Source organism: Balaenoptera physalus (assembly GCF_965194825.1).
Source record: "Balaenoptera physalus genome assembly, chromosome: 6".
NCBI lineage: Eukaryota > Metazoa > Chordata > Mammalia > Artiodactyla > Balaenopteridae > Balaenoptera > Balaenoptera physalus.
In genome coordinates, this window is record NC_138885.1 from 79,170,538 (window position 1) to 79,198,445 (window position 27,908).

The following is a 27,908-nucleotide window of genomic DNA, read 5'->3' on the forward strand; positions in this document are numbered from 1 at the left end:
GAAGCCTAGACTCCACTTGTGAGAAGTGTGTGAGTGCTGGCTTGCCACCAGCTATGGCAGAGAGAGGTCTGCCCTAGTGGCTGCCACTTTGCTGCACTCCCCAATCTGAGCTGAGCAAATACCCGGGCCCCACTTACTCCACAGCACAGCTTGGCACTGGATCTAGGGCAGCCAGACCTGAGAAAAGACTTGATCTAGGGATGCAGAGGCAACCTGGGGGCCCAGGGAGTGGTCCAGGTGGGGCAGCCATGGCCATTGTTGACACTTTCTCAAACAGTGCCTCAGAAGCAGCCCAGACTTCTGAAGTAGCACGGCTGCGTGAACTCTTGTGACCAACACACCATGATCCCACCTTCAGCTGAGCAAATCCTCGGGCTCTACCCGCTCTACACTGCAACCTTACACTCGATGTCAGATGACCATAACGGGAAAAGATGCAACTTTAGGCTGCATCTAAGTGGAGCTGCAGATGCCTATACAGGCAGTGCATTGGAACTCTGTAAGTGCACAAGCCCCACTTGTTTCAGCACTCCCCTCCTTTGCAGCAAATGTCCCAATGTGGGGAGAAGGAAAAACACACACTTAAAGGGAATAGAGTCAGCTCAAGCCTGACCCTCAGGACTTCCATTCCAGCAACTTGGGAGCAGACCCCACTCCTGACAGGGTGGCAAATGCCACTGACCAGAGAGGAAGTCCTTCCTGAGACCCTGAACACACTCCAGCTCCTCTAACACCAGCCACACCTCCTATCAAGGTGATAGTGGACAGTACACCTTGAGAAACGACATGGCTGGCATCCATGTCAAATCCAACCCTCACACCAATGTCATTAGTCACAAGCAGTCTACAGAGGGATGCTATCACATAAAAACTCTTTCAGGACAAAAATAAAGAACTGTTTCACCTAAATTCATAAAGGCAGATAAAGTTAAGTAAAATGAAGAGGCAGAGGAACTACTTGCCTTTTCAATTGAAAGAGCAATAGAAAAACTCTGAAAAAAAATAATGAAAGAGATAATCGGTCTACCAGACAATGAGTTTAAAAATTTGGTAATAAAAATGTCAATGGAATTAAGAAAGAGAATCTAAGCACAGATCATTTTAACAAGGAATAAGAAACTATAAAGAAGACCTAATTAAAAACAGATAATTCAATTTCTGAGATAGAAAGCACTCTAGAAGCAACTAATAGCAGACTAAATGACACAGAAGAATGCACATGTGATCTGGAAGATAGAATAATGGAAATCACCCAATCAGAACAGCAGACAGAAATATAAATGAAAAAAAGCACAAGAAACAGAGAAGATTTATGGAATAACATAAAACATGCCAACATTCACAATATAGGGGTTCCAGAAGGAGAATACAGAGAGAAGGGAATCAAAAATATTTTTGAAGAAATTGTGGCTGAAAACTTCCCAAACCTAAAGAAGGAAAGAGATATCTAGGTACTGGAAGTACACAGGGTCCCAAACAAGATGAACCCAAACAGACCCACACCAAGACATGTAATTAAAATGGCAAAAGTTAAAGATAAAGGAAGCAAGAGAAAAACAAAGAGTTATATACAAGGGAACCCCGTAAGGCTATCAGCAGATTTCTCTGTAGAAAGTTTGAAGGCCAGAAGGGAGTGACATGATATATTCAAAGTCCTGAAAGGGAAAACCCTGCAACCTAGAATATTTTACCCAACAAAATTATCATTTAGAATAGAAGGAATGATAAAGAATTTCTCAGAGAAGCAAAAACTAAAATAACTCGGCAATACTAAGCCTATGCTAAAAGAAATGTTGAAGAGTCTTCTCTAAATGGAAAAGAAGTAAGAATCTACAGGAAAGGGAAAAATCCTAATAGGAAAGGCAAATACATAGTAAGGATTGAGGTCACTTAAATAAGCCAGTACATAGATTAAAAAAAATAGCAAAGCAACTATAACTAAACAGTAAAGGGATAAGCATGAAAATGTAAGATACATCAAAAACACAAAATGTGCTGGAGGGGAGTAAAACAGGTAGATCTTTTAGAATGTGTTTGAACTTAAATGATTATCAGTTTAAAGCAAGTTGATATAATTATGGGTTAGCATATGTGAACAACATGGTAACCACCAATCAAAAACCTATGGAAACAACAAAATAAAGCAGGGGTAGCAATACTCATATCAGACAAAATAGACTTTAAAACAAAAGCTATAACAAAAGACAAAGAAGGGCATTCTACAATGATAAAGGGATCAATATAAGAAGAGGATACTATACTCATTAACATACACACACTCAACACAGGAGCACCTAAATATATGAAGCAAATACTAACAGACATAAAGGGAGAAACTGACAATAACACAATAAGAGTGGTGGGAGACTTAATTTAATGCTCCACTGACATCAATAATAGATCATCCAGACAGAAAATCAGAAAGAGAACAGTGTTCTTAGATGACACAATAGACCAGTTCAACTTAATAGATATCTACAGGACATTACATCCACACAAACAAACAAACAAGCAAACAAAAAACTAGGATACACATTCTTTTCAAGTGCACATGGAATGTTCTGCAGGATAAACCACATTCTAGATCACGAAACCATCCTCAACAAACTTAAGAGGATAGAAATTATATCAAGCATTTTTCTTAACTACAACTGTATGAACTAGAAATCAACTACAGAAAGAAAAACGGGAAAAGAACAGAAAAGTGGAGACTAAACATCATGCTACTAGAAAATCAATGGATCAACAATGAAATCAAAAAGGGAATCAGAAAATACCTCAAGAGAAATAAAAATGAAAACACAACTTTCCAAAATCTATGGGATGCAGCGAAAGCATAGAAGAGGGAAGTTCATAGTGATACTCAAGAAACAAGAAAAATATCAAATAAACAACCTACCCTACCACCTAAAATAATTGGAAAAAGAAGAACAAACAAAGCCCAAAGTCAGCAGAAGGAAGGAAATAATAAAGATGAGAGAGGTAATAAATAAAATAGAGATAAAAAACATAGAAAAGATCAATGAAACCAAAAGCTGTTTTTTAAAAAAGATAAAATTGATAAACTTTTTTTTTTTTTTAATTCTTTTTTTTTTTTTTAAATTAATTAATTAATTTATTTATGGCTGTGTTGGGTCTTCGTTTCTGTACGTGGGCTTTCTCTAGTTGCGGTGAGCGGGGGCCACTCTTCATCGCGGTGCGCGGGCCTCTCACCGTCGCGGCCTCTCTTGTTGCGGAGCACAAGCTCCAGATGCGCAGGCTCAGTAGTTGTGGCTCACGGGCCCAGTTGCTCCGTGGCATGTGGGATCTTCCCAGACCAGGGCTCGAACCCGTGTCCCCTGCATTGGCAGGCAGATTCTCAACCACTGCGCCACCAGGGAAGCCCTGATAAACTTTTAACCAGGTTTATGAAGAAGAAAAGACAGAGGACCCAAATAAACAAAATAAGAAATGAAAGATAATAATAACTGATACCACAGAGATATAAAAAAATCATAAGAATACTATGAACAGTTATATGCCAATGAATGGAACAACCTAGAAGAAATAGCCAAATTTCTAGGAAAAGACAGCCTGCCAAGACTGAGTCTAGAAGAAAAGACGATTTGAACAGACCAATCACTAGAAGTGAAATTGAATTTGTAATTTAAAAAAATCCCAGAAAACGAAAGTCCAGGACTGGACAGCTCCACAGGGGGATTTGACCAAACATATAAAGAATAGCTTATACCTATCCTTCTCAAACTATTCCAAAAAACTGTAGAGGGGGGAATACTCCCAGATTCATTCTACAAGACCACCAGTACCCTGATACCAGACAAAGACACTACAAAAAAAGAAAATTACAGGCCAATGTCTCTGATGAATATGGATGCAAAAATCTTCAACAAACTATAAGTAAACTTAATTCAACTATAGGATCATACACCAGGATCAACTTGGATTTATTCCAGTGTCACAAGGATGATTCAACATATTCAAATCAATCAAAATGGACACACCACATTAACAAAAGAAAGCATAAAAGTCACATGATCATCTCAATAGATGAAGAAAAAGCATTTGACAAAATTCAAATCCATTTATGATAAAAACTCTCATCAAAGTGGGTATAGAGGGAACATATCTCAACATAATAAAGACCATTTGTGACAAATCCACAGCCAACATAATGCTCAATGGTGAGAAGCTGAAAACCTTCCCACTAAATTTAGGAATAAGACAAGGCTGCCCACTCTCACCACTTCTATTTAGCATAGTACTGGAAGTCCTAGTCACAGCAATCAGACAAGAAAAAGAAATAAAAGGTATCCAAATTGGAAAGAAGTAAAACTGTCACTATTTGCAGATGACATGATACTCTATATAGAGAATCCTAAATTCTCCAACCCCAAACTATTAGAATAAATGAATTCAGCAAGGTTGCAGGATACAAGAAATCTGTTGCATCTCTATACACTAATAATGAAATATCAGGAAGTAAAAAAAAATACTATTTAAAATCATATAAAAGAAACCTTTGAATAAACTTAACCAAGAAGGTGGAAGACCTATACTCTGAAAACTATAAAACATTGATGAAGGAAATTGAAAATGATTCAAAGAAATGGAAAGATATCCCATACTCCTGGATTGGAAGTATTAATATTATTAAAATGGCCATACTATCCAAAGCCATCTACAGATTTAATGTAATCCCAATCAAAATACCCATGACATTTTTCACAGAACTAGAACAAGTAATCCTAAAATTTATATGGAACCACAAAAGACCCCAAATTGCCAAAGCAATCCTGAGGGGGAAAAAAAAACAAAGCTGGAGGCATAACCCTCCCAGACTTAAGACTATACTACAAAGCTAGAGCAATCAAAACAGCATGATATTGGCATAAAAACAGACACACAGATCATTGGAACAGAATGGAGAGCCCATAAATATATCCATGCATCTACAGTCAATTAATCTATGATAAAGGGGGCAAGAATATACAGTGGAGAAAAGACAGTTTCTTGAACAAGTCATGCTGGGAAAACTGGACAGCTACATGTAAAACAATGAGATTAGAATATTTCCTCACACCATATACAAAAATAAGCTCAAAATGGTTTAAAGTCCTAAATTTAAGACGTGAAACCATAAAACTCCTAGAAGAGAGCATAGGTGGAACATTCTTTGACATACATTGTAGCAATATTTTCTTGGATCAGTCTCCTAAGGCAAAAGAAATAAAAGCAAAAACAAACAAATTGGTTGTGTTTGGATTCCTTTTTCTTTTTTTGGTGTGTATTTATTGTAGATTTTCAGTTTGCAGTTACCATGAGGTTTTGATATAGCAGTCTATAGATATACAAGATTGTTTTAAGTTGCTGGTCTTTTAATTTCAAATGCATTTCTAATATTCTGCATTTGTACTCTCCTCTTCTAACGATTGCTAGGTTTGATATCATATTTGTGTGTGGATGATTTCCTACCTTTACTGTATGGTTGCTTTTACTGGTGAGCTTTCACATTTGTAATTTTTTTGTTTCTAGCTGTGGGCTTTTCTTTTCTGCCTAGAGAAATTCCTTTAGCATTTGTTGTAAAGCTGGTTTGGTGGTGCTGAATTCTCTTAGCTTTTGCTTGTCTTTAAAGCTTTTGATTTCTCTGTTGAACTTGAACAAGAGCCTTGCTGGGTAGAGTATTCTTGGTTGTAGGTTTTTCCCTTTCATCACTTTAAATATATTGCGCCACTCCCTTCTGGCCTACAGAGTTTCTGCTGAAAAATCAGCTGATAACGTTATGGGGATTTCCTTTTATGTTATTTGTTGCTTTTCCCTTATTGCTTTTAATATTTTCTCTTTGTCTTTTTTTTTTAAAATGTTTTGATTGGCATTTAAAAATTTTTATTCATTTATTTATTTATTTTTTGGCTGCATTGGGTCTTTGTTGCTGTGTGTGGGCTTTCTCTAGTTGCAGTGAGCAGAGGCTGCTCTTTGTTGTGGTGTGTGGGTTTCTTATTGCAGTGGCTTCTCTTGTTGTGGAGCATGGGCTCTAGGCATGCAGGCTTCAGTAGTTGTGGCATGCGGGCTCAGTAGTTATGGCTCGTGGGCTCTAGAGCGCAAGCTCAGTAGCTGTGGTGCACGGGCTTAGTTGCTCCGCGGCATGTGGGATCTTCTTGGACCAGGATCGAACCCATGTCCCCTGCATTGGCAGGCAGACTCTTAACCACTGCACCACCAGGGAAGTCCTTACTCTTTGTCTTTAATTTTTGTCAGTTTGATTACTATGTGTCTCACCGTGTTCCTCCTTGGGTTTATCCTGTATGGGACTCTCTGCACTTCCTAGACTTGAGTGACTGTTTCCTTTCCCATGTTAGGGAGGTTTTCAGCTATTATCTCTTTGAATATTTTCTCAGGCCCTTTCTCTCTCTCTTCTCCTTCTGGAACCCTTATAATGTGAATGTTGGTGTGTTTAATGTTGTCCCAGAGGTCTCTTAAACGGTCCTCATTTCTTTTTATTCTTTTTTCTTTATTCTGTTCCACAGCAGTCATTTCTACCATTCTGTCTTCCAGCTCCTCTTGTTATAGCTCCTCTTGCTTCTGGTATCTGTCCCCTTGTGGGTGGAGCTGGGTCTTATCCCTCTGGTGGGCAGGGCCGTGTCAAGGGGTGTGTTTAGAGATGGCTGTGGACTCCGGAAGATTTTAGGCAGCCTGTCTGCTGAAGGGTGGGGCTCTTTTCCCACCCTATTGGTTGTTTGGCCTGAGGTGTCCCAGCACTGGAGCCTACAGGCTATTGGTTGGGGCCAGGTCTTGGTGTCAAAATGGTGGCCCCCAGGAGAGCTCATGCCAATGAGTACTCCCCAGTACCTCCACCACCAGTGTCCTTGTCCCCATAGTGAGCCATAGCTGCCCCCGCCTCCCCAGGAGACCCTCCAAGAGCAGCAGGTGGGTCTGGCCCAGGCTCCTATGAAGTCACTGCTTTTTCTCTGGGTCCCAGTGCACACAGACCTTGTGTGCACACTCCAGGAGTGGCGTTCCTTTGATCAAGCTCCACTTGCCTTCAAAGCCCAATGCTCTGGAGTCTCCTCCTCCCAATGCCAGCCCCCCAGGCTGGGGAGCCTGATGTGGGGCTCAGAACTCTTACTCCTATGGGAGAAACTCTGCAATATAATTATTTTCCAGTTTGTACGTTGCCAACCCGGCAGGTATGGGATTTGATCTTATTGCAAATGGGCCTCTCCTACTGTCTCGTTGTAGCTTCTTCTTTGTCTTTGGATGTAGAACATCTTTTTTGGCAGGTTCCAGTCATTTTTATTGATGGTTGTTCAGCAGTTAGTTGTGATTTTGTTGTTTTCACGGAAGGAGGTGAGCTCAAGTGCTTCTACTCCACCATCTTACATTAAAAGAAAACTCGACAAATACATGTTGAACAAAAAGCAAATGCTCTCAAAGGAAAGGTTTTTACTCCAACAAAATAAAATTCAATTCATCAATCCAAAAAAACCAACAACAAACAAACGTGACCCAACTAAAAGCTTTTGCACGGCAAAGAAAACTACTGACTGAACGATAAGACAACCTAAGGAATGGGAGAAAATATTTGCAAATGATATGACCAACAAGGGGTTAATATCCAAATACATAAACAGCTCATACAACTCAGTATCAAAAAACCAATAATTCAATCAGAAAATTTGCAGAAGACTTGAATAGACATTTTTTCCAAAGAAGACATACAGATGGATAACAGGCACATGACAAGATGCTCAACATTGCTAATTATTAGAGAAATACAAATCAAAACCACAATTAGGTATCACCTCAGACCTGTCAGAATGGCTGTCATCAAAAAGTCTACAAACAACAAATGTTGGAGACGATGTGGAGAAAAGGGAACCCTTGTACACTTGGTGGAATGTAAATTGGTGCTGCCACTGTGGAAGAGATTCCTTAAAAAACTAAAAATAGAACTACCATATGATCCAGCAATCCCACTCCTAGGTATATATCCAGAAAAAATTAAAATACTAATTTGAAAAGATACATGCTTCCCAATGTTCAGAGTAGCACTATGTACAATAGCTAAGACATGGAAGCAGTCTAAGTGTCCATCAACAGATGACTGGATAAATAAGAGGTGGTATGTGTGTGTGTGTGTGTGTCTGTATGTGTATATATATATATATATATATATATATATATATATATAATGCAATATTACTCAGCCATAAAAAAGAATGAAATACTGCCATTTGCAGCAATGTGGATGGACCTAGAGAATATTATGCTTAGTGAAATAAGTTAGATAGAGAAGAGAAATACTACATGATATCACTTATATGTGGAACCTAAAAACTAATAAAATGAATATATATATATAAATAGAAACAGATATAGAAAACAAACTGTGGTGACCAAAGGGGGGAGGAAGCAGGGAGGGACAAATCAGGGATATGGGATTAACAGATACAAATTACTATATATAAAATAGATAAGCAACAAGGCTATACTTGGGAGTTATACCCATTATCTTGTAATAATCTATAATGGAATAGCACAGGGAATTATACTCATTATCTTATAGCAACCTATTCTGGAATATAATCTGAAAAAATACTGAATCACTATGCCATACATCTGAAACTAACACAATATTATAAATCAACTATACTTCAATAAAAAAGGGGGAATTTGGTAGTATTTATATATTTCTTGATGAAAAAAAACCCCAGTAAAACCACTATAAATGTGGCATAGCTTATAGCATTATAAGGATATTTTATTTCACTTCTTATACAAGAAACCTCCTTTAAGGAATAAAGTAAAAAATAAAACCACTATCTGGATTTTCCTATAGGTTTCTGGTGATTATTAGTGCAAGAAACTGTAAAAATACCTGGAGAGAATCCCTGTATGTTACATGTCATCAAGTGAAATGTTTGAAAATAATGACTCAGGGCAAGGAAAATCTATTTCCTTAATTAAAAACAATTATTTTAATCAGTGTAAAGTCACATGTGAAAGTTCTAAAAATTATTTATAATTCATAACGTACTGAACATACTCATTAAGATACCTAATTCTTTAAGTCTTATAAGGAATGAGGCCATTTCCTTTAGCTGTAGGTCATTATTCATAGACAAGTAGGCAAAATAACAACAGAGAATATTTGTCAAGAGTATATAGTGTTTTTATGTTCTACAAAAAACTTTTATGTTCAATATTCAAATATTTTCTGATTTTAATAAAATACGTTTTTATAACTGAAGTCCTTCCAATATTAAAGATAGCTCAGTACTTTTTGTACTTAAAGGGTGAGATATAGGCCTTCTGGATAAATGACTACATTTTGGTCTAATTTTCCCTGTACAATTATTACACCTCTTAGACAAACTAAGCTTAGTTGTACCCCGATTGACAATAAGATTTAAATCTTCTGGAAGCAAAGTATTTGGTCTCGTGTTGTCCTCTCTTATTTTATTACCAAGAGTCTTCTTTGAATTGTGGTTAACACGTTTACAGTCTTTGTTTATCTTCTGGCTTTGACTGGCATGGTGATTTTTACTGATACATGGGTTTTCCAATCCAGCTGGATATATAATACTCTTGTGATCAATAGAAGGAAAAAATGTTTGAGATGATATTTTTCCAAAGGATCCAGTGGGTAAATCTTGGAGGTAGCTGGGGAAATGTTGGCTAATTTTATATTCATAGATTGATTTTCTTGAATTTGAATCATCTACTTTGACAGAATACAGATCATCTATTGTTATATTCTGATAAGTATCTATTGGACTTTGAGGTGTATTCAACTTTTCAGAATTACGCTGAGGTACGATAGGTAAAATTCCAAGTCCATTTTGTTTTAAGACTAATCCAGTACCAGGAATAAAAAGTTCTGGTTCTTCCTGTTTTGACAGATGAGTGATGTTTGTGTTTGAAACAGACTGATGTGCATGTCCATTCACTGCTCTATCTTTCCAGATTAAAGGGTTATATATAACTTGTCCATCAATAGGGCATGAATTGCACTTGTGGAGTAACCAACTGTCAATACATTTCCTATGAAACTTAAAAAAAAGTTATAAGTTAATCAGAGATATATTATCTTGTTTATAATGTATACTATCCATGTAAAATTTCCCCACTTTCATTATTGTGTTACTTTTAACACTGTTTCATAATATTGGAAGGTAATAAAATTCATCAAGTTTTATGGAAATATTTTGAAGTTCTCTTAAAAATGTAATTGGTTAGAGACTGATCTTCATTTTCCACATTAAAATGAAAAGCCTTCTATGGATGCCATTTTTGCAATTTCATTAAAAACTCACTACTTATTCAAGCCATTAATTTCACTGTTGCTTTCTAATGAATGAAAATTATTAAGCAATAAAAATGTCATAGCCAACTAGAGTTGAAAATTGATATGATGATGGTAAGACATAACGTGACAAATCACCTTCTAGGGAAGAAAACGAATTACCAGTCATTATAAGTAAGGGTGACTCTAAAGCTATAAAAGTTTATTTATTAAAACAACTTTAACTCAGAAAAAACCTGGTTACCACTACATAGTGATTCAGCAACTTTAGACTTTGATTCCAGTAAGTTCATTTGAAATAATAATAAACTATGTCAAATTAAGCATTTCTGTTTCATCTAAAGAATCATAAAAATAACATTAAAAAGTTAGTATTCTATAAGCCTTTTCCTTTTACAGGTAACTAAAGTAGATAAAAGAATCTAACTTAAAGTGCCATTTTATCTTTCCTCAATAGTTTTTACAGAAATGAATCCTAATTAATAGGAATCCATCCTTGGGGGGCAGAGCTGCCTTCTCAATAGTCTCCGCTCTAGCTTTCTGCACACACTGTTCAATTTGAACATCTCTGCTCATAATTCAACTAAAAAGTAAAAGGAGAGACTTAAATTGCCACTTCATTTGTGAAAACTGGCCCTACAGGGAAAGTCAAACTAAAATGATGTGACTTCTACCTTGTGAGTACATGGTAGCAATCTTGTATGCTGACCAGGACGAAATGCCTTCAAACAAAGTCGACACTGGTAGCCTGGAGCAAGCAGTTTACTATTCTTTGTGATCAGTAAGAGAGGCAGTGACCTTACCACGAGTTTTGGTGTGTAAACTTGGCTAAATGAGAATAAACAGAGAGACATAAATGGTCATATGTGATTGTAGATAAGGAAGTAATCAATAGTACAGGTAATAACCTCCAAATAAATAATGTAAATGAACCCAGTGCTTTCTAGAACTGAAGATAATAAATCTCGTACATTATAAAGTTACAAAATCTATTGTATTGATCTTGAACAAGATGGATCCAACTTCAACATCAACTTCATAAGGAACAAAATTTAATTAAGTCATTTCAAATAAAAATACTAACCTGAAATTTTTTGATTTGCACTTTTTAACATCAGTGAAACCGAACATAATTTTGGTGAGAACCATGTACTCAAATTATTTCAGTCTGAGCCAACACACAGGCTTGTGTTTAGAAAAATACAACCCAATTCACTCTGTCATCTGGTAGGAAGTAAGATGCATGGTAAACCATATTAAATATTCCAGGCTACTATTATAAACTGGTAGGTCATAATCTATGAGGAGACTTTTTTCACTTGGGGTATATGCTTATTACTTCTGTATTGTTAGACCATGCTAATGAACTCTAAAGATACCAACCCCATTTTTGTACCAAAAGTACCAACAAACATAACTAAGATTACACAATGTAAATGTGATGCCACTAGCAACTGATAAAACAGATAAAACAAATATGTAAAAACAAAATCTTGGTTAAAAGGTTAGATGCATTCTTATTATTCAAAAGTCATTCAGAATAAAGTTCAAACATATTCTTTAGAAAACTTTATACTTCTCATTACTCTTCGGATAAACTTTCATCATGCTACAAAAATTGCTTTTACCAACGTCACTTAATTGTCAACTAAAAAAAAATCTGTGTGTTTCTATTATTTCAGGTTGTTAATCACTTTTTTTAAAAATCTTGAAAGTCTCTCCTTTTATTTATTCCATTTTCTCTGCCTAGAATGTCCTTCTACCCCTAATATTCTCTTGTCTCCCCCCACAATATCTCCTAAACCATTAGTTATACAATTTATCATTCTAAGAGGTTGAAGTGTGATACCCAGCCAGGGCCAAGGGAAATGGAGATGGAGAGCCTTTGTATAGGCTCCTTTCATACCCACAAAGCATTTTATGCTCCACAAGAGTTCTGGTCTCTGAAGTGTGTGGAGTACCCACAGGGCATGGGCTAGATATCCACTGGGTTGGATAGAAATCTATCTATCTATCTATCTATCTATCTATCTATCTATCTATCTATCTATCTATCTATCTACTATATATATGTGGGATAGAAATACATATATACACACATATATATGTATAAACAAGCACAATTTTTGTTTGGTTAATTCATTGAAATTGTCCTTTAAAAAATATTTCAATTTTATCCCATCCTATTAAAATGAGCTTTGTATATATTTTATAGTGTACCTAATATGTTAATTATACACAGTATGTTTAATTTTCTTTAATTGATACGAAGTATGGCAAAAGGTCTGGATGACTGTCCACTAGTCAGGGTTTTGAAATACAACCAATCCCCTTAGCACTCTCCTTCCCTGGGGGTGGAATAGAGGGCAATAAGGAAAGAAAGACTTCCTTCCCGTAGAGGCCATTTACTTCAAGCAAATCTCAAAGCTTCCTGTATTTTTTCTTTACATAACATATATCAGTTTTAATTTTACATTTATTTAGATGATCACTTAATTGCTGAGGAAACTAGATATCCCTAATACCTAGTACAATCTCTGGTAGAATTAATAATAATAATAGACAGCATTATTTGAATATTTACTGTGTGTATTAATTCATTTCACATGCACAAAATTCCTATGAGACTGGTTTTATAATTATCCCCATTTTAAAGATAAAAATGTGGGAAGGAGAAGTGAAGTAACTAGCCCAACAGTTGCATAGCCAACTTATGGTTGTACTAGGATTGGATTTAAGCATTCTGACTCCAGAGCCTTGCTCTTCATTTGAATACTATGTCACCTAGTTTATATAATAAGTACTCAATACATATTTATTGAATAAAGAAATGAATAAAACTTATCCAAACTGAAAAATTATTTAAATATCCCAAGAAATATAAATTTCACTGAGAATCTCACCCTTGCTTTTCTTGAAAATGTGGCATCTTTTCTACCTCATTTTTAATATCTATATATTTTACAGTTTCATCTGATCTTTTTTCCAACGATCTCCATTTTTGATTTCTCTTCTGTAATAGGTAAAAGGTGAATGTTACTTTGCAAATTGTGGAAGCTTTTATCTTGTGCATTAAATCAGTAGGCTGTGTATCAATAACATAATAATGTAAATAAATAAAGACTCATCATTTTAAACACTTTTTAACACTTTAGCTTTTTAACACTTTAAAGAATTAACACTTTAAAGAATTTTCAAATTATTAGTGAGTCTAATATACTGTTGCACAGCTACTATAACATTACTTTTTAAGGTAAAAATATTTATCTATTAATCAATAATGGTAATTGTGGATGTTTAATCTTGTGTAGTAAGTAGAAGGTAGCATTATTATTCAGCATCAGGAGATACTTATTTACTTGTTAGATTCAAATGATAGCAATAAAATTCCATGATGTAAGAAATTTTAAAACCGTAAATGGTTGAAACATTATAAGTCATTTTGTAGTGTTGAGATCTTTTTTAAAAATGAATTTTCAAGCTTGATGGCTGTAATTTCTGTCCTTAAGATTTATGTATGATATCATTACATATTTGTTATTGTGTTGGATTTTATAAATTACCAATGTAAGAACTGATTGCCTATAAATCCTTATGAAAAAGAGTTCTCCAAAAATTATTGTCTTTGGTTTTTATTCAAACACAGTCAGCTCTACTCCAGAGGGTTACCTATTCTTAGATTTTACTTAGATTTACAATAGGAAAATACAAACACTATATGAAATTCAAGATGGATACTGTACCTCACGAAATGTAAATGAGTGAGAAAGATGGCAGCAGCTATCAAAACAATCCTGGCATAAGTGATATTCTATACATTTGGTACACCTAAAAATGCAAAACACCAAAACATACAAGAAAAAATCCAATTATTTTGATTGTATTTGGTGAAAAATTCTGGCCAAGATTTCCTGGGAACTATGCAGATATGACAAGGCCCATCTTAAATCTCACCCCATATTAGCTTCCTGTTGCTACTGAAACAAATTACAACAAATTTAGCAGCTTAAACAACACTTTATTATCTCACGGTTTTGTAGGTCAGAAGTCTGACATGGGTCTCAATGGGTTTAAAAGCAAGGTGTCCACAGAATGGCATTTCTTTTTGGAGACTATAGAGATCTGTTTTTTTGCCCTTTCTTCTAGAGGCTGCCCACCTTCCTTAGCTTAGCTTGTGGCACTTTCCTCCATCTTCAAAGCAAGCAATGCAGCATCTCTCTGTGCCTTTCTTCCATAGTCACATATCCCTTTGACTCTCTTCTTTGTTGCCCTCTTCCACTTTTAAGAACTCTTGTGATTATACACTGAACCCAGGCAATCCAAGATAACCTCCTTATTTCAAGGTCAGATGATTAGCAACCTGAATTTCATCTGCAACCTTAATCCCCCTACAACATGTAACCTAACATACAGGTTCTGGGCATGAGGATGTGGATATATTTGGGAGGGCATTATTCTGCCTACCACATATCCCTACCATGATGTCTTCCTGGAATGCTTTATCTTTCATATATCTCTTTTTCTAAGTTCCTTTAGGATGTACAGCCTATTGGACATTCTATCATTTGATTACCCAGTGTTTGCCTATTATTTCATGAATTGTAGAGTTATACTTAGCAGAATACTTCTTGAAAATAGGAATTGTACTATATTCCTTCTCTGTCCTCACAAAATAGAAAAAGGTATATGTATAAAAAGTTTGCAATAAAAATCATTGATATACTAAAAAACTTCATTTTCCACAAAGCTTAATCTAAACATGTATCACTTATAAAAATTTTGCCACAAGCAGAGAATTTTAATTTACTTTCAGCAATATTCACCAAAAATAACATTTCAAGCAAATAAAGTTATTTTCTTACTCAAGTTATCAAAGAATTAGAAGACTATTTCCAGGAGAAATCTGGGAAAATATATCCTTCAGACATCTTAGAAGCAGCAAGTATTAACTTATCCATTATTCTTGTTTATACATACAGGGAAGATTCTTAATAATTAACATCAACCAATCAAAGCAATGGTGCGGTTTATTCAATACATCAAATTATGCTGGGCTACAAAAAGTTAAATATCTCTATATTTTAATATATATATATATGATAGTTTTGGAATTAACTTCTTAAAAGGTAAGTAGCTATATTATGAAACTTTAATGAAGAGAAACTGAAAAGCTTTCTAGTTTACCTTATCTTCTACCCAAACCACTACTAAAACTACCATAAATAGTTTTTTTCAGGCTAACGGCTGAAATGTTAGCATTTGAGGGAGTGGAAGGAGATATGGATGTGAATAATTGTGAGCCAAATGCGTAGAGAAGTTCTTCTGAAAGGAGAGTGCAGGGCAGTAGGCAGAGAGCAGAACAGTGGAAAATGCCTGTACTGAGGGGTAGTAGGAAGAATCACCCTTGGGGACAGAAAGAGCAGTCAGAGGGACAGAGGAGAGCATTGTCATTAACAAAATACTTAAAAGCAAGATTTGAGATAATTTACCAAAGCCACCCATGCATTAACAATTTGAGGAATACATCACTATAAAAACGGAAAATTTTACACTGTGGCTTTCACCTGTCCTTGTCACCCCCAGCTGTTCCTCCCAACCCACCTTTCCACACGTTACCTTAGCCCCTTATTGTTCCTACCCACCCCTCTTGAAAAAATTCAGATTGCCCCAAAAATGGCTGCTAGTGCCAAATATCAAGTCTTTCCTTTTTCTAGAATTCTCTTTAACCAACATTCCTGAAACTAGCTGAACACCTCCTGCTAAACCTTATAAAAATTCTGCCATTCTTTCTCAAGTGAGCTTTCTCAGGCTTGCTGTTTTCAATAAAGACTTCTGCTAATGGTGCTCTGGTTGATTTACTTCTATGTGACACATTGAGAAAACAAAGGACTGAAACAGTTTAAAGGAGAAAGGTATCATTCACCATTGGGGGTGATTAAAAACAGTTTTATGGTTTTATGAGAGGGTGTTAAAAATATTAGTTAGACTTATCATAATGTAATTCCAGGAAGACTGAAAAGTAAAGTGATGCATTTTAGAAAAAATTTTAACAAAGACTGAAGCAAAATATTTTCTTCTTAACATACAGTGAAGATTTCAATTAAGAAAGCACAATATCCCAAGCATAGCAATTAATTGATGTTTTATTGTGGAATTGTGGGAAAGTTTGAGGAATACTCAAAAAGTAATGAAAATTTCTTTCTCTAATAAGTGTCTTGTTGTTGTTAAGGTATAAGATGTGAAAGAAAACAAAACATGCATCATTGCAGTTTGGAGTTGGGGAACTCGAGTTCAGTTGATCTAGTCAATGTCCCTCTGGCTCAGTCCTAGGAGTTTTTGGCAATGACCTCATTGGTGGTTCAAAGAAAGTTACAGGGGGTGAGAGGTCTATCTAGCAGGGCTGTGAGCTTGGAAACTCATTTAGGCCAAACTACAAAGCCTGTGTTCAGAGCTTCCAAGAAAGGATGCTACTTCAGACTCTCAATCTAGACTGGAATGCAAAGCCAATACTCTGTGTGAGTAAAGAAAATAAAACAACTGAAATTCTTAAGGTACTGGGCTGACACAGATCACTAGTCTGAAAATCCTAAATAAGTAGCCATCTTTAAGGCAAACACACTATATAAAGGAGGAAAAGAAGAAGGCTAAATGACTAGTACTCTAATGTTCAAAGTTTCCTAAAATTAAAAAAAAGTTAGACTACAAATTTATAATATTACTGATTGATACTTACTTATAACACTTCCCCTCAACTGGAAATTGTTGACAGTTATTACAGGGAATTCCAAGGTGTTTGTCTAGTCGCTCTTTCTCAGCTGTAGTCACAAGTTTGCTAGAGTTTTTGAATTCCTCTAAAATAAGTTTTAATGGTGCAAAGTCTTTCCTACACAAGGGACATTTCAACATGGAAGTGTGTGATATCTTATCCTGATAATTAGCTAAGATCTTCATGCATTTTATATGAACACTATTGCCACAGCCAAACCTGTTAGAAATAAAATCCAAGTTTACCATTTGTATACAGCAAAGTTATATATATATATATAAAAGTTTTCTGTGCTACCATCTTTATTTCCTATAAAAATAGATTCTGAACTGATTATCCAGATATAGCTTGATTACACACATAAACACTATTTTATCTATCTAATCTAATCTATCATATTTAATTTAGTACATCAGAATTCCAAACAAAATCTTTCCCATTTCAATGAAATGGTGGTAAAAGATTTTGCATCATTATAATATTTTTCATTTTTAAAGTGAGAATGCATATAGTCTTAACAAAAAGGAAAATTATAACAATGATTATTATTTTTAAATAAAAACATCACTGAGAGCAGGGGTGTCACCTTAATTTTCTAGAAATCACACAATATGAATGTGGTTGTACCCAATAAATATCTGCTGAGAGAAATAATATTTTGGGAAATAGTAATTTTAAAATATGCAAAAGAAGCAGCTATGTGAAAAAAATACAATGTGGATGAAAATTTTGGTAAATAATCAGGAAAAAAAAAGAATTGAAAATTTCAATACCAAATGGTTGCCCAAATTTTGCAAGTCCAAATTTACAGTGCCTTTGAAGAATAGTTAAGTACAATACTCTCAATAAACATTTATGTATAAGTGATATTTTGAATTATTTAGTTTTAAAGATAAAATTCAGAAAAGCTGAAGAGAATTTTTATCATTTTAAAGTAAAATAATCTTCACTTTCAGAAAAACTGTTTGTAACTACTCTAAGCTGTGGCATTTATTCATGTGTATAAAACAGAAACATGAAAATTATCTACTTTAATAACTTAAAGTGAAAAAGTAAATAAAATGGAGTTATTTTTTAACTTTCACCCTTTAAAATGTAGCCCAGAAATATTTAGAGTTAGAATAGGACCTCTCACGACATGTTAGGAAATAAAAGAAGGCCAATTAAGTATAATTGTTTAAATATGTATTATTTTTCTATCAACATGTTTCATAACATATTACAAATATATTAAATTAGAATTTTTTCATAAGTTTCTAGAATCCAAAGAAAAATCATGTCACCTGCAAAAGGTGACAGGAAGCTTTTTCTCTAAAAGTACTTCTTGACAAATAGAGCAGATATCATCTGAACTAATTTCCTTCTGTTTAATGTAACCATCTTCTTCAATCTGTGCATTTTCATTGTTCGTTCCTTGTTGGGGAGTTTGAACTCGATGTATCCCTCGAAGCAAGTCACTGATTTCTCTTTCCACAAGACCTAATTGCAAAGCAGCTAACGATAAATTCCAAAGTATTAAAATTCAGTGGCAAATTGGAGACAAAGAAACAACTTAGGCGGAAAGTTAGCATTTTTTCCCCAAATATCAGAAAGATTGGTTGAATTATTACACTGACATTTACCACTTTTCGTATTCCTTTCAGAGCCAAAAGGTCAGAAAAGAGTCATTTATAAAAAGAATAGACGTTATCTCTTGTTTTCCTGTTACTGAAAAGAGTCAGTGTAACCAGTGCATTATAAAGGTTTCAGATGAATTGTATGACAGTGCTCCTCCTTGGATTGGTGCTATACTCATCTCTTACATTTTGATCTGTTCTCTTGTTCATAAACAAATATTTATCATCATACAGGAGTATTAAAAGAAATGGGCACAAATACAGAAAGGAGAAGAGAGATTCGAGTAGTTAGTGTAATTAACATTTGTTAGATGAATAAATTAGTAAATAGATAATGAGAGAGCAAGACACAGTTGCACCTATTTTCCTTAGTTTTACGTCCCTACAAGTGTCTCGGTAGACACATTCTTCATAGATTTGGTCAGTATTCCTCAGGACAATCTGTTAGGAACTATATTGCCTATACATTTGGGATACACAGTCTTTGAATTCTGAATTTTCTCCATCCTGCTGTCCTTCTAAGAAATGGTGTACTAAGTTCATATAGTTTTGATCAAGGCATCCTAGATTCCCTTTTTCTCTGGTCCATTCCCATGCCCCTCCTCTTTCCCTCTTCTTAACATGCCATAATTTAAATGCCAGTTGTTATTGGTCCCCTTGAGTTCTATTCATTTTATATATTCTTTAATATATAGAGATTAAAAAATCATTTGCAAGATAATGAAAAGCTCCATTTTCCCTAAAAAGATTACCAATTAAACACTAACAATACTGAAAACATCACAGTTACATTTCAATACAGAAATCTCTGTTCCTTGTCTGAGGTGGCGTGGCAGGTGGAATGTGGGAGGATATCATACTTTAATTAACCATTACTTTGGAGGATGAGGGCTATTTGTCACAGAGACACAGCACCATCTGCTCCCTAAAAAAATGAGGAGGAAAATGAAGAACAAAAGATTGTGCTTTGGGGGATAAAGATTCTCTAGAGCAGCAGAAATACTGAAACATAAAATTTCGTAAGAGGAGCTGGCTACAAACTGTTCTATGTGGTATAACATGAATTGGAGAATAAAAGGGAGAAACAAACTCTTCTGAAATTAATTTGGAAAAATTAATGTATGCGACTATAAAAGAATATTCTTTTATAAAGGAGAGCAAGACAGCTAACCTTATCAGATATCACAATGTATTATAAAAAAACAAAACTCACTGTAAAAATTACGAAACAAGGATGAAAAGAAGCACTATTTAATAGCTGTTTTTGAGATAACTAGGTAGAAATATGGAGAAAATTTAATTACTTCAAACCAAATACCAACCTCCAATTTATATCAATACAACTACACATGGATGCTATAAAGAAGAATAAAAATAAAATAGAAAAGCTAGCAGAAAAAAAAATCTCTAAAATATTATGGAAGAAAGACAACTTTCAAAGTATCAAAACAATATACAGGAAAAGTAAAAATGGTCAGATTTAGCAACACACAAAAATCCATATACATATATATAAAACAAAATTTAATGAAACCATATAAAAAAGAATTATGAAATTAGGAAAACATTTGCAAAGAGGGGTAATCCCTATATTTAGGAGAAGTGTGTAGTTTTATCCCAATAAATAAATAGCCAAAGTTTAATTTACACATGGAGTACAAATATTAAAGTCAACAGATGTTCAATTTTATTAATATCAAAAGAAAAGTGAGTTAAAATCAAAATGAAGTGCAGACACAGCATAAAATCTAAATAAAAGGTAATAAATAAATAGAATGTTACATCTTGTTTGCCTTATGTTATTTTCTCTTTTTATTTGAAAAAGTTATTTCAGAGCATTTTGGATTCTAAGGGTATGTTAGATGTATGGAAGAATGAAAACTATTTTCTTACTTAATTTACTAGGAATGAATAGATTATTATGAACTTTGTATCTGTTATTTTTTCCCACTTTGTGTGACTTAGTCTTTTTTTCTAATATTATAGAATACTATTAGCTTTTCAAAATATTTCCATGTATCTTTATTTTCTTTGGAGACTTAAATATGCTGTTAATATCTTCCATTTTATGCTTAAGTAATATGGTTAAATATGCCTAAAACATGAATCCAAAAAGCAAAGCTAGCAGAAAATTGATATACTGCTGAAATCATAAATCAGCAAAAGTATTGCTATAAAGCAATACCTATGCGTGACAGACATAAAAATATTAATACTTAAAAAAAGGAAAAAACCCTCGAACTCACAGATACAGAGAACAGATTGATGTTTGCCAGATGTTGGGCCAGGGGACGGCTAGGAGGTAGGAGAAATGGCTGAAGGTGGTCAAAAGGTACAGACTTCCACTTATAAAATATATAAGTCATGGGGACATAATGTACAGCATGGTGACTATAGTTAATAGTACTCTGTTGCATATTTGAAAGTTGCTAAGAAAATAAATCTTAAAAATTCTCATCTCAAGAAAAAAAAATTGTAACTATGTGTGGTAATGGATGTTAACTGGATTAACTGTGGTGATCATTTTGCAATATTTACTTACATTGAATCATTATGTTGTACACCCAAAACTAATATAATGTTATATGTCAATTATATCTCAGTAAAAAAATAATACTTTTACTGCAAGATCCAGTTAATGAGACTTCAGGCTACAGAAATAATTTAGAGAAGAAAAAGTTTCATTTACAAAGAATATAACAGGTAGTCAGAAGTAAATTAAATGCCTAAAATGGAAGAATGTTAAATAAATTATGATATACCATACACTAACATGGTATATTATAATTTATTTAACATTCACTGATGACTTGAATGAGAGAGACTACATAGCACTGAAAATATTTATAAAGTAACAGTGTGTGACAAAAGCAGAACACAGAATTCCCACAGACTTTTAGGTATACATAAATACAAGGTCAAAAAAGAAAATAGAAAATAAAAAGTTTATTATATCTTTGTGGTGGGGATTTAAAAAATTTTCCTAAAATGCAGTTTTTATTTTATCCATAAATATTTAATTGAAAAAAGGACAAGATGGCATTTACTAGATGTTGTATTTAGGAAAAACCATTAGGTAATAAAGTTAGGTTTTACTGGGAAGCATTTGTTGGGTGATGGGAGATAATATTCAGTGTTCAAAAACTGATATCTTTATAAAAACTTCCTATGTAATCATCTTTATAGGTCTTCAAAAATAAAAGAGAGTCTCAGGTTTCCTGTATGCAACACTAGGGCACAAATAATTGTTTCCAGATTTGTTTTAGAAAAGAATCTATGAATGAGGTTCAAAGCGCTTCTGCTTCACTACCTTCTTCTCCACACTTATGTACATACTTTACATAATATTATTGAATAATTGTTTATAGCTTTCTTTGAATTACTTTAATTTTCAAACTTTCATTTAAATGATAAATTTCAACATTATTGAGACTTATACTTTCTTTGAATATTTGTGCACAAAGGATTTTCTCAATGTTGAGTAGCTAAAAAGTCTTTTAAATATGAGGTAAAAAAATATTTTATTTTAGTAGGAAATATAATTTTTCAAAATTAATATATAGGATCAAATTTAAATATTTAAAAATTTTCCTACTATAGGGATATTTATAAAAAGAATAAGACGTGGTTTCTGCCTTCAAGAGCACAAAGGATAATATGATATAAAGTATTAGATTGATCCATATGAAATTGCTATTTTTGTAGATGAAAAAATATTGGCAATTCATATGATTCAATTTATTAAAAAAATCACCTAGTAGAGGTCCTGACTAATATGCAGTACAATAAATATTTGTTGAATGTAATTGGGTAGAGCTGCACTGTTCAATATGGTAGCCATTAGCCATATGTGGCTACTGAGCACCTGAAATGTGGATAGTGTGACTGAAAATTGAATTTTAAATTTTGTCTTATTTAAATTTAAATGGAAAACTGATAATCTATAGTTTCTGGAAAATTTATGTTTATAACAATTTGGGTATTATATGAATTTTTCAACTGAATATTTTATGATGTCTAAATGCAGATCAAGCATTTCCAATGAAAATATAGTGTCTGAGGTGAGATGCATTGTAAATGTAAAATACACACTAGATTCTGAAGGCAGTATGAAAAAACATTAAAATATCATAATTTTTATATTGATTACATGCTGACATGATATTTTGATGTATTGGGTTAAATTAAAATATGTTATTAAAACTAATTTTCCTGTTTATTTTTACTTTCTATAATATGTTACCAGAAAATTACATATGTGGTTCACATTATATTTCTGTTGGGTAGCCCTAGTATAGAAGCTTGTGAAAATGGTATGGAAAATAGTGTAGATAATAACTAAGACTTTGGAGAGGATGTGAACATTTAACTTCAGGTGTATACAATGGAGAAATAGAGAAGAAAACAATATCCATGAACTCATCCAACCTAATTATTGTGTATGAAGGGATTGGGAGAGAGGATGAAGTACAGAGTAAGTGACATTTCAGAAAGAACCTTTTGTCTACAATGTGAAGGAGAAAGCAACAAAGTGCAGGTGCTGGAAACAGGGAGGCTACAAAGAACACTACTAAGTAAGGGCTGATGAAGGTTGAACAAAGGTAAGAATGAGGATGGGGAAGTAAAATCACTGTTGAGAAGTAGGTAGGATGTAACATAAACAGGATTTGTTTATGAGAGAAGAGGATGAGAAAGGAAAAACAAGGTGAATGCCAAGGTTTCTAGCTTTGGAGACTAAAGAAAAAGGAAAGCCAATATGTGAGGTAGGGAATACAACAGGAGAGCACATATGGGGGGAATTTACTATTCAAAATGCCTGTGGGACCTCCAAAATTGTGGTGCTCAGAAGGCAGCTGGAAATACTGGTCTGCTGATAAGATGTGGAAATCACTGTTACAGAGGTAACAGGTGGAGACAGAAAATATGAGATGTTTCTAAGAAAATGGGTAGAGAGAAGAATACAAAAGAAAAATCCCTGTGAAACACTAATATTAATTTATTATCTAGTAGGACTTTTAAATGTCAACTGTGCTTGTACTTATATAATAGTTGGGGGGAATGAACTTGCCTAAATAGAACCAATACCCTGAATTGAAAAAAAATTGAAAACTGATTATCACTTTAATTCTTTATGAATATTATAAACATTTATTAATAAATGTTAAATGCCTTTGCAGTTCTTAGATGAATCTAGTATAGGTTAAATAAATCTTTGCAGGAAACATTTCCATAATGACAGCGTCTTTATTATAAAATGTATAAATCTAAATAACCTGTGATAGAATTATTTTTCTTTCTCTTTTATTTTTGAGGACTCTAGAATTTAATTTTAAATTAAATTTCAAATTGAAAATTATAAAAAATTTCATATGCCTGACTTTAAACTCAATGCAGGTACGGACATAAAAACTATTTAACTGTAAAATACATATATTTTTTGCATAAAAACTTGTCAGTAAACATTTTTAAATGAAATTATGTACCATGTCAACTATTTCTGGGACGTGAAAAATTACATGTGTCATTTTTCTCATAATTAAAACAAATTTAGATACAGAAACTACTGTAAATCCTTGCTTAGAATTCATGAGGGAAAGTTTTTCTACTGAAAACCTGGCCATTATTTCACCTCATTTTTCATTAAGTGCTTTTTAATGTGAAATGGCATATAAAGTTACATTTTTTGTTAAATAGGAAGAAAAAAGTTCCAACTGTCTTAAATGTAACAAACTGTGTTACAGGTTTCAGATTGTCTGGACAATAACTGTCTAAATTTAGAATATGTCTAAATAAACAATTATTAAATTCGTTAACTTCAAATTAGTAAAAACACACAAACACAACTTACATTCATGATTCCTTGGAAGCCTGAATTTTTTCAACAAGACCCTAATATTCAAAAGTAGAAAAACAAAATAAAACATTTATTTCTGACATAACCTCAAAAGGTATTATTAATTTTAGAATAGGAATGGCATTACAGAATTTATATTGCTGAAAGTGTTAGGGATAAACTTAAAATTCTCATCAGTTTTCTGTTACAAGAGTCGTTAAATTTTTGTTTTAAAATAAGCATATGTGAAAAAAGTATGATACATGGAAACAAAAGACATTTGCAGTAAAGAGATTTGTCGGAGAGAGTCCATGTATTTCTTTATGACATAGGGTAGCTCACAAAGAGAGGTTAGTGAGGGAATCTAAGTATTCACAGCACTCTTTTTAAACTTCCCTGGAAGTTTCTTACTCCTGGAAATGGAGGAATTTTCTGGATAGAATAATAAATGACTGTTTTCCTATACATACCACTTAAACGTATGACAGAATGCTTTCAAATATCACAAATTAAAATGGAATATGACTTTTTTTAAAAAGTGGGAAATATATATTAAATTCTTACTTAAATATATTAAATATACTTTAGTATGTTAAATACTTGGATTATATTTCCATTAAGTTTATGGTAAATATACTGTAAAAAATAAGTTACATTACATAAAAATCAGAACAGAATGCCCTTGCTCTGAGGAAGCTGGCATAAAATAAAAATGGAAAAAACCTATTTTATGTATAATAATAAAACCAAATTGCAAATTTTGAAGGGACCATATTTTATATTTTTATGCTAACTAGAGCAAATAACTTGTGTTAGTAGATGCTCAATAAAAACTGATCAAAACAACAAAAAACTTGGTAAATAAAAGCATTAAAAATAACAGCCGTATGTATATATACTGTTTTCTAACCTATAAAGAAAAGCATTAGAAATATGAGATACACACTTTTCTTAATTTCTTGTTTGATTTTTTTCTCTTAAAATATCAATTACAAATTTTCTATAATAATATAATTAGTGATTTGTTGGTATAAGTATAGTAGGTAAACAAATGAGTTGATGTGGGTTTAAATTACATGGAAGGAATTTTTTTGTTTTTCATTTCTGGGATCACCTACAAACAGGTTCTGACTCTAGAGGAAAAATTTTAGATTTGACAGAAGTAATCTTCAGCAGAGTCCTACTTCAATCTTAAAAGATTCATAGACAAATGCTTATTGAAAAGGAAAATAGTAAAATTTAAAAATATAATAATGAACCATGCAATTATCATCAGTGATGTGAACTGGGGAGATTTTTTATTTTATTGTTAGATTTCACCTTTGTACATAATGAAAATCTAAACACTGATTTTTTCTTATTAAAAACAATAACATTCCAAACATGTAGAGGTGGTAGTATGCTTACCTCACTTTAATTTTTAAACCTCACTTAATTTTTAAACCTCACTTAATTTTTGGGATGAAATAAAATATCCAAAACGATATTGACAAGCTACAACCATTTTACCTTTAAGTTCTCCCAACACCAAATTTCTTTAATCTTGCAGTACTCAAGCCATGAAAAAGGCAAAACATGTAATATACCAAGATGTTCCTTTGCGGAAGATCTTCATCACAATGTCACTTACCAGCATATATGCTTACAAAGTTCCCCTCCTTTCAGAAATATGGAACAATTACAAACATGAGGATTTCCTAGAGAAACCTTCAAAAGAAAAATGCATACTTAAAAAAAAGTTCCAGTCAGTTTTTAGAGTTATAGAGTAAAATTAATAGATAATTGGATTAAAAGAGATTTCAAGAGATATTTTAGTTTAGGTGACTCCAAAAGGTTGAACATAGTCTACTGGAACATCTTAATTCTTGACACAAGTCTAATTTTTCACTTCCTTATTCTTTGCCTTGTTCAACAAATTGCATCGTCAGCTAAGACTGTTTTTAAGAGACCTACATTCAGGCAAGTGAAAAGAAATCTAATTTTAAAAACTTGAAAAAAAATCTATAAATTTTTAACTGAAAGGAAATTCTACTTTGCAATGGAGCTAAAGACCTTTTGTAAAGTAGTTCTTCTGGGATTTTTGTTTTGTGCATTTCAATTGGTGAGTTTACTTTATTTAATTTTATTCAAGAAAACTAATTTTATTCACCAAGTCTATACTGGCTTAAACTATTTATTAAATGCCCTAAGGGTTATAGTGAAAAAGTGAAAAAAGGACGTCTGAGATAAGCATCATGACACTAAATTAAAAAATTTCAAGTCAACTCCTGGGAGGTAGAGTGGTGGCTGATTTTTGAGTGGTGAGAGTAGGATATGCGAATATGAAATATCTGTGGTCTTTCAGCAAAATGAAAAATAATTTTTATTCATTAAGACATTTCCAGGGAATCACCATTTAAGCCATACTTTAAAAGGGTCTTGTTATAGCTTCAGACTGACTAAAAAGTAAAGAAAACCCTGTTTTATTTATTTAGCAAATATATACGGCTTGTAAACAGATTGTACGATTTTCATTTCGTTTGAGTTACAGGGTTATTGACTGCTAACGGATCTGAGAATGCACATAAATGCAAACCATATATTCAGATAAAATGTCTCCCTTTTTTAAGCCCAGAGATCAAAGGCCATCATCTTAGAAGAGTTGGATGCAATTTGGAGTCCTAACCTCCAATAATGGAACTTTTCTAACAAATACTATTTCGCTCTGCAATGTGCACATCTTTAGAGTCTGGAACACTCGCGGGTGGGGTTCGGCAGCGAGTGGCTACATACAAGGTGGGCCTGGGGGGACCGCGCGGGTCGGCCTGGCAGGGAGCCGAGGAGGGTTGGGGGCGGTAGTTACTCGGAAATCCCTGTTTTCCGGCTCTTCCTCTCTCAGTAGAAAGGAGGTGGGGCCCATCTCTCGTAGGAGGTAGATGCTGCTGCTCAGCGCCTGGTCTTGTTGCCAGCTGAGGCGGTCGCTAAAGTGTCTTCGCCTTTCAGAGGCCTTACAGCCTCCGCGAAGCATCTTGCCTGGGTAGGGGCGATGGCAGCCCCTTCGCAAGGCTTTCAGAGTCTCCCGCCGGTCTCCATGACAACCGCGTGCCCGCCGGTTGCCTTGGAGACGGCGGTTGAGTCGCAGTGTCCCAGAGTGCCTTGCGCGGAGGTTTGCTTCCGCAGCTCACACTCGCCTCCATTCCTTCCTGAAGCGACACTCCTGACTGTAGAGTGTTTCTAATACCCAACTGGCTGATTTAAAAGCTGGTGGCCAAAGTCATCGCTGTCAAATCTCTCGCGTTCCTTCTGCTGGTTCCTCGCAGGCGGGGGCTTGTGAATTCTGTGTTAGGATAGTCGCACAACCCGGTTACAGTTTGGGCTCTGGATGCTGAAATTATCCTGTGATGATTCATC

The 27,908-nt window shown here is 34.0% G+C and overlaps 1 protein-coding gene across 1 annotated transcript; it reads right to left on the reverse strand.

Annotated features, from left to right (window-relative positions):
• Positions 1-3,391: 3,391 nt before the first annotated feature.
• Positions 3,392-27,541, reverse strand: ZSWIM2 (zinc finger SWIM-type containing 2). Its single transcript, XM_082466845.1, has 9 exons — positions 27,361-27,541; positions 26,149-26,225; positions 24,534-24,574; positions 18,353-18,563; positions 17,037-17,288; positions 14,047-14,131; positions 13,207-13,316; positions 10,978-11,131; positions 3,392-10,049 (listed from the first exon to the last, which is right to left on the reverse strand). The coding sequence occupies exons 1-9, from the start codon at positions 27,523-27,525 to the stop codon at positions 9,237-9,239; spliced, it is 1,908 nt and encodes a 635-aa protein (XP_082322971.1). The 5' UTR covers positions 27,526-27,541; the 3' UTR covers positions 3,392-9,236.
• Positions 27,542-27,908: the final 367 nt, after the last annotated feature.

What these genes read in the sequence shown, in the direction of transcription:
- ZSWIM2 (XM_082466845.1), bottom strand. Translation starts at nt 27,525, where the DNA reads ATGCTTCGCGGAGGCTGTAAGGCCTCTGAAAGGCGAAGACACTTTAGC. An exon ending in CTTTGTAAGCATATATGCTG is followed by an intron (nt 24,575 to 26,148) that starts GTAAGTGACATT and finishes TTTGAATATTAG; the next exon opens with GGTCTTGTTGAAAAAATTCA. An exon ending in CATTTTCAAGAAAAGCAAGG is followed by an intron (nt 11,132 to 13,206) that starts GTGAGATTCTCA and finishes ATTCTCATTTAG; the next exon opens with CCAAGTTTACACACCAAAAC.